The sequence below is a fragment of the Tribolium castaneum genome, chromosome 4 (genome assembly GCF_031307605.1).
Source record: "Tribolium castaneum strain GA2 chromosome 4, icTriCast1.1, whole genome shotgun sequence".
NCBI classification, from domain to species: domain Eukaryota; kingdom Metazoa; phylum Arthropoda; class Insecta; order Coleoptera; family Tenebrionidae; genus Tribolium; species Tribolium castaneum.
The window spans coordinates 6,277,795-6,285,970 of record NC_087397.1 but is presented as its reverse complement, the minus strand read 5'-3'; the positions used below and the strand labels follow the sequence as shown (position 1 = coordinate 6,285,970).

The 8,176-nt window shown below is 36.7% G+C and overlaps 2 protein-coding genes across 2 annotated transcripts; one reads left to right on the top strand and one right to left on the bottom strand.

Annotated features, from left to right (window-relative positions):
- Positions 1–6,298: 6,298 nt before the first annotated feature.
- LOC103313608 (uncharacterized) lies at positions 6,299–7,325 on the top strand. Its single transcript, XM_008197297.3, has 3 exons — positions 6,299–6,438; positions 6,488–6,625; positions 6,682–7,325. Exons 1-3 carry the CDS (start codon positions 6,360–6,362, stop codon positions 7,323–7,325), a joined length of 861 nt encoding a protein of 286 aa, XP_008195519.2. The 5' UTR covers positions 6,299–6,359.
- Positions 7,326–7,335: 10 nt separating this feature from the next.
- On the bottom strand, positions 7,336–8,048 carry Srp19 (Signal recognition particle 19). Its single transcript, XM_962786.4, has 2 exons — positions 7,835–8,048; positions 7,336–7,784 (listed from the first exon to the last, which is right to left on the bottom strand). The coding sequence occupies exons 1-2, from the start codon at positions 7,900–7,902 to the stop codon at positions 7,394–7,396; spliced, it is 459 nt and encodes a 152-aa protein (XP_967879.1). The 5' UTR covers positions 7,903–8,048; the 3' UTR covers positions 7,336–7,393.
- Positions 8,049–8,176: the final 128 nt, after the last annotated feature.

Below are 8,176 nucleotides of genomic sequence, written 5' to 3'. Positions count from 1 at the left end.
GCCATTTCACGCGTCGTTGGCCGCTTATGATTCCCATATAAAAAAAAACTTTATGTTATTACAGCTACACAAAGAGTTAAAAAAATTGCTAATAACATTATTAAATTCTCTGTAGAAAAGTGCCTATTACCTTCGTTTCAAATGAGAAAAATATTAATTTTTTACGAGTTCGCTAAAATGACAACTTTTATTTATAAGTCGAAAACAAAACTCGTTTTCTCTAAACCTTTTAGTACCCTGTACATCTGAAAAAATGCTTGATTTGTATCACTTTTGGTGTTTGAAATTTGCCCACCGTGTTGTTTGGTTATTAAGCTAGACTCGTTTTATTATTTCGCCAGTAAAAATGTTTGTCTTTAGAACACATCCATTTGTCATCGGCGAGCTGCTCCCTTCATGTTAACTTAAAAATATTAAATTTCGCCGTGCTGCCTTACCTCCGGAACTATTTGTTCAGGCAACAATCCTCCGCTATTTACTTTAGAAATTCGCAATCGAAATTTTGCAAGTTCTAAGTGACACGGCGCTATCTAATCAATTTAAAACCGTTATAATCAATCATGTGAGAATCGGCCGCAGCGCCATTTGCCGGTGACGGCAGCTTGAAAAATATAAAAGCCGGATTTTTTTATTTTTATGACAAACACGTTGCATAAAATGCCACGGTACGTCCATAAGATAAATTTGATGCAACTCCCTATTCAAGTTTCTTTTGTGACAGGCCGTATAAAAGCGACATAAATTATTGCGCTTCCATTAGAATTTTTCGGACAGAATGCTTTGTGCAGGTGACGAAGGAGCGAGGTTTGATTTTTCCATTTAACGTGTCGGAGGAATTAATTCCAGGTTTTTATGGGCGAGCGGGTGTTTGGCTTAAGATAATTCCTGGCTGTTGGAGTCTCTAGTGGCCTTATTCCAATTTAGTCTTTACATATCTACGTGCTGGGGGCTGAATAGGTGATTTAACACTAGAGACGGGAAGTCTCCAAGCAAGTCATGACACTGGACTATTCTTGCAAACGCGAGCTCCGTGAGAAGAATTTAATTCTGGTGCCAGCACGTGTAATTTTCGGGAAAATTGAAAATTTTTTGCAAAGCGGGCGCATGAGTACGGCATAGATTCTATAATATAAATTGTAAATTGGTATAGTCTTGTCGGTGGCGTCGCTGAATTATTTATGTGGGACCAGGCATTTTTCTATTCGTGTTGTCCCTCGGGAACATTTCAGATACGGTAGGGCAATAAAAACATGTTGAGACCAATTCACCGAAAATACAATTCGCGAAAGAATCTAATAGTGAAGAGCGATGAGTAATGCTAAATGATAATGCAATTTAGGTAATAGAGAGAGGAGCTGACAGACAGCCGGCATGATTGATTCAAGCTGGAATGACGAATCGTCGCTGAAAATACTCCTTTAAAAACACTACTCCAGAGGGCCCCAATAATGAGTAGCGTTCTATTTCCAGCAACACGCTTTGACACTAAATTCGGATTGATTGAACATTCATGATCGACGAAACACAAGCGCATTACCAACGCATGATTAACTCGTTCGGCTTCAACCAGAATATGAGTTGAGAACTCAAACTGCACCATGAATCTTGCTCCTGATTGCTGAAAAGAAAACGTCATGCAGTCTTTTCCGCCGAATTTAACGCAAGAGATGCCTTCCTTTAAATCAAATCGAATATTCAAAAATCTGCCATTTGATACTGCCATCAAGTTCATTGATAAATCACAAATGCCATTTAAATTTCAGATGAAGATTTAACATTTGAAACGACACAATATGAGAATGTATATTTATGAAAGCGGCAAAGTTGCGACTATTTCGGACGACCTGCGACCGGACTGGAATTATTTCTCTGTTTACACATTTTCCTCCTCACAAATACCTAAATTGGACCGTAAAAAACAGCGCAAGGAATACGAGACGTCAACACTCACGGAAATTTGATTTTCTAAAAATTTTTACATAAGAAAGAAAATGCGTTAATGCCTAATATTCAGAATATTTTAATTGTTTTTCAATTGTTGGATAGAATACCAAGCGAAATTAAAATGTACACAAAAGAAAAAAATTTTGCACGCCAAAAAAATATATTTTCTGTTAAATAAAGTTATGAGACGTCGGCTTTTTTACAAAACAATTGTTTCTTTGTCTAAGAAAATAATTTTCATTACTATAAATCTTGTATAAAAATAATTTTCAAAATTCCTTACAAAAAGTTCTGTTATTTCCAAAGCACAACCTACTAACTAAGTCCATCAAAGTATTTTTTGTGTTACAACTTACAACACATAGACATACAAATACGGTTCAACCCTAAACTATTTCGGTGATGGTAAAATTATTAATTATTATTATACAAGGAGTTCTGTTTAAACAAGGCATTAAAAAAATTGGTATTTTAAATAAAAAGTTGTATTTTTTCAAGGGTTTTTGCATTAGTAGAGTTATTCTAAAGTAGTTTTCAAAAGCTCTCCCTATACCAAAATTTAGCCGTTTACGAAATATTTAGGGTTTTTAATTTTTTTTAAATGCACCTTCCAGTTTAAAAATCGATAACTGTGTCATTTTTTAGATTTTAGAAACTTTTTTTAGCTTATTTGAAAGAGGAAGCCTAGATCTTGCCTTTGGTGTTTTTAAATTTTTAAAAAAGGTAACAAACCCCAAATGTTTAAAGTTAAGTTTTCGGAACTTTAAGTACTCATAACTCAATTTTTTCAAATAAAATGCTACAAATTTTATTTCATTCAATCGTAGAGAATTTAATTCTGCATCGATCTGTATTCAAGTTTTAAGTTATAATAACTTTTTGTTAACATTGAAAAATTAATTTGCCATAGGTCTTTTTCATAGGTTGTCATGCAAACGAGAGAAAAAATGTGAGAAATTAGTTTTTCAAACCAACATTCAATGAATTTATATTGTTTTCACGGACGGATAACACAATTTTGAACAGAGTTTGTCGTTTGTTTAATCAGAAATGTTTTTATAGCAAACAATGCAAAAATAGCTGTGGTTAGTAGAAATTTTCTACAATGTCAAAAAACCCAACATAACTTGAAAATTATCACAGATGCTAATACAGATCGATTCAGAAAAAAATTCTCCTCCATCTAGTACAACAAAAACTGAGACATCTCACTTGAAAAAAATAAGTAATGAATACGTAAATTTGTCCAAACTTAACCTTAATTTTTAGGGTTTATTAAATTCTTTTTCAATTTTAAACACACTGGAGAATAGATATAGACTTTCTCTTTTATTTCTCCTAATATGATTTTAAAAACTCGAAAACTCAGAAAGTTACCGAATTTTTAAGTGACAGGTGCAAATCCAAAAATAAAAAAAAATCTTAAATATCTCGAAAACGGTTAAACTTAGGTATAAGAAAAACTAATAAAAACGGTCTTAAAATAACACAACTAATCCAAAAACGCAGTGAAAAACATAGCTTTCCATTTAAAATAAGAAGGTTTTAATTTTCAAATAAATATCTTTATAAGAACTTTCAATACTTCTAATGTGGGTTTAGACGGAACCATCATTTCTAAAACTAATTTTTTGGTGTTGAACAAAATAACCCTTATTATTACACAATTTTTAGACTATTTTTTAAAGAAAATTATTTTGGGTAGGTGTTTCCGAAACCGTTTTCGAAACCACTCACCGGCGAATCGCTAATTTCGCCAACTATTTGGGCTCTGAACAGGTTAAATATTGGAGCACATCCAGCGGAGCACTTAAACAGCCGCAGGTGAATTAATTTAACTTAAGCTTCGCCCAGAAATTAGTCTGCGTGATGCATTAGGTAAAAATTTTGTATTAGCTTTGTGAATTTTTTGATCGAGTTTGGTTTAATTGATGGCTCTCAGCGGTGCGGATTACTTTTATCGACCCTTCCGCGATTCTCCAAATGATAACAAATGGTTTTGGCTCTTGAAAAATATGATTTGTATGAAAAAGTGTAAATAAAATTGATAGACTTTCAGCTATCGGAAATATTAAATCAATTTCTGGCAACAATTTCCAAATCATAATTACGACACGAAATGCAATTACGCTTTGTCATAAATTGTATTAGTTTGCTATTCAAATATTAGCAGTGTGACATAATGAAAAATAGATATTATAAACATTTGGAAAAATCGGCGTTATTGCGTGAGTTTCCACACGGTTCGTGACGTAACATGACGTGTGAAGATATTAAAAGACACGAAATAGGGCCGTATGGGTGCGCATTACCATATGAAAAGCTGGGATTTATTCACTCGTCTTATAAATTTTCATTACACTCGTTCAAAAAACACAAAACTCCCCAACTCGATCACAATGATATGAAATAATTTCCAAGTTTCCTGATATTTTCGACACCGCAGACCCGACTAGTAATAGGTTTTCCACGAGAGACGGGCGAAGAATTGCGATTAGTTGAACCGTAAATGGTACTTGAAATTCCGATACAATTCCCATAATCAAATCATCCGCATCAGTATTCCGAATTTATTTGCTCACATTATCTTCAAATATTTTATAAACTATTTAGCGAAATTCGAGCGAGTTGGAGCGGAACGTCACCGCTGATTTATTTAATTCATTTCGTGCCCTACTTTTGGACAGAACTGGATTAGATTCGTGCAAATGCGCTAAATGTAATGCAATTTTTGTCATACAAACGGAATACATTATTCAGGTGCGGCGCAGTACAGGGTGTCCCAGCTAGGAGTCACACCAAATCTGCGCTCTCCGCCATCGGTCGAATCCGATGTTTAATTCATAAACTAGGCCGCATTTCCATTACACGTCACGCCACGTTCGCGGATGAATAGTATCATTGTAAAAACTTAGCAAATGTTGCAAATTCAGCTCAGCTCCTGTAATTTCGCCCGTTTTGTGTGCTTTAGCCGAGCCAAAAACACCAACTTCTCGCCGGAATCAAGCGCACTTTTCGTATTATTGTCGAAAACATTGCATCTATCCGTTAAACGTGAAATATCGCCCCGTTGGCGGAGTTTATTTATCCGCATGTATCAATTTTATAAATTGCGTTTTCTTTCCGTTGAGGAAGTATTTTACTGACGACAGCGCAATTTCCCATACACATGCTGATATGTAAATGAGGTCAGATTACGAGATATATTTTTATTTTTGTAATGAGCTCGAGGGATACGTGGATCCGAAAAACAAATAAAATTTCACGAAATGCTTTATACAACGTCGAGCGTTTGTTTATGTGACAAAATAAGCACGCCCGGGGGAACTGTTTAAAGCATATCTTACAAATAAAAGTATTGTTTTTAAGTCCGCAGTTACGGCGCTTTTGTCTTAATTCTGCACTGCTAAAAGATTGCTGCTTTATACCGGGCGATGCACACAAACGACCCTTCCGCCGTTTTATCTAATTGCAAAACTAAACTTGCTCAGAAATTTTTTAATTAAATGTGCCTACAAAACCGATCCGATCAAGTGTATTGCAACGTAATAACAAAGTTTATAAATATGAGCGGTTATTTCCGGAAAATGGAAAATTCATTAAGTTCCAGCCTGCCGATGGCTCGTCCGCCGTTCGATTATAATTAAAACAGCCCCCAAAACAGCCAAGTGGCTTGAAGGTTGAATTATCCCGTGATGGATGGATGGGTATGGGGGTGGTAGAGGACAGTTTCCCCCTGGACTAACCACCGATCGATATGGTTAGTCCAGACTGAGCTGTCAATTGTTGCAACCTCTAGCTTCATTAATGCAACAACTGATCTTAATTTAGTATTGACTTTTGAGGTGGTGCCGTTTAGCCACAAAGCAGATGCTTCTTTGATTTAAAGCCCAAGACGAATTATGGTGGCCTAATATACGTTTGCATGTAGTTACCGTGGCGCTTAAATGCATTATTCATGTCTTATCCACATGTTAGATATGATACAAACTTGTTTACCAAACAGACCCCAATTTGCATTAAATTGGAATTGTTTAAGAAACAGATTTAAACGTTGATAAGTTAAACACACGTAATGAAATTTTAGGTAATACCTGCAGACGGGTCAAAATTTTAAGACCACCGCAAGTAACGAAAAAAAAATAGATATTGCGCGAGATTTAATAATTCCATTTCATGTTAAATTAATCATTGATTTATTGTTGCAATACCCCAGCCAAACATTTATTTAATTGTAATAAATATTTCATAAATCTCGAAAATTTATTATTATTGTTATACTTTGAATGTCGCAATTTAAATCAAAACACACATAACAAAAGTAGGACGCGCAATTTGTTACCACCAAACTGTTTCACTTCCTACAATTCTTTGCAACTTCAGCAATTTTTCAGAACTATTTAAACCAAACGACCATGCCATTTATACTAAACGTAAATTTAACAATGTACGTAAAAAGTGTTGTTTTATGTGTTGCAATTCTCCAATTCCTTGGTTCGTATCTTAACAAATAAATAACTTTTTGCCAACCAAAAAATTTCAGAACAAAGTTGCTCTCATGTTTTAAACAAAAATGTAACTGAAGCCGACTGTGAAAACATTTGTTCGACTTCAGGAGGCCAATTTGAATACAATTCTGAAACGAAATTGTGCACTTGTCTCCTACCAAAGACTGTCGATGGTGAGTGTTTCAACAATCAAATAATAATTACGATTTTTTATCTAAATTCCTCGCAGACACAGACATTGAACTCGTTCATAAAAACGCACACTCAATCGGAAAAAAACTAAAGTCGGTCGAATTATTAAACCATGATAGCATAATAATAAAACGGGAGGTTTCGACCACCGAAACGACCGAATCAGCTGCCACGACACAACCGCCCCCAACAACCACAACCCCGGAAAGCACCACCGAGGCTGATCAAAAAACCGACGAGCCTGAACTTAATTTCAGCTTTGAGACGGTGGGCCAACAGCAGCCCCAACGCCGTGTGATCCACCGACTTGTGACCCCACGACGCCCCCGCCAGATAACCCCCGACCAACAAAGAATACTTCTGCAACAGGTCCGGGACCACCTCAACCGCCTGAGCCAAGTTTCCGATGCCAGAGTCCGCGAGATGGAGATTGAAGCAATCAGGAACAATCTGCGCCAGTTATCCCACACTGTCTTAATCCAAACGCCTCAACAACGAACCCGCATGCGGAACGTGGTGGAGGAGGCGCGCCAAAGACGCCGCATGCAACACCGACTGGGGGCGTCCGAAAACGCGACCGTGAAACACGAAAACGAGGTGGATATCCCCCTTAAAGACCTCCTCCATGGCAAAAAACGGCACGAGATTATCACGCAAGACCCGAGATTCGTGGATGAATAAATGAAACACGTTTTTGCTCAATTTTTATATATTTGCGTAACTTAATAAAAATATAAAAAACAAGGTGTTTATCGGCGCCCTTTTCCCTTTCCTTTGCCTTTGCCCGAACTCGGATTGCTCTGGACTTGATCGCCCCCCGACTTGTTCTGTCTGATCTTCAATTTGGGGATCATTTCACAAAGATGTAACATGACGCTTTCGCGCGTCGGGAAATCTTTGTTTACTGGAGTCCCGTCATCTTTTTTCAACTGAATGCGAATTCGACCTCGGTAGAGAAGCTCTTTGCTGCGCTCTCGACTGTACAGTTTGTTTTCCACTCCTACTTGCAGACCTGCAGCTGAAAGAACGTCTCGCATTTCTTGGTGGGTGGGATTTTCCACACATTTTTCCTTAGCGATGCGACGGCCTTGTGCCACCGTTTTCTTACTGTTAATGTAGGCAGGGTATATGCAAATCCATCTAAAAAAACAAGGAAAATGTAACATATGTGGATGTGGGGTTAGGGGCACCTTTCACGGTCCGAGTGCTTCTTATCGGGGCTCCATTGCAAAAGGGGGGCCGAGCTTGACGCCTGCATTGGGAACACAACACTTGTCGAAACAATAATCAAATAAGTAACCAAATATTTTGATTTTAGGATGACACTTTTTTAAGGTTATGCTGGTTATAAACGTCACAATGACGGCTGTAGGTGTAGGCAACCAGTAATTTGCGGAAAATTTGCAACCAAAATTATGTAATAATTTGTCGGCAAGTAATAGCGAGATTAGTAATGCGTAATAATTAATATCTTCCCATTTTTTTATTAATAATGTTCGCAAAATGGTACAATTGATAATAAAAATGTCATA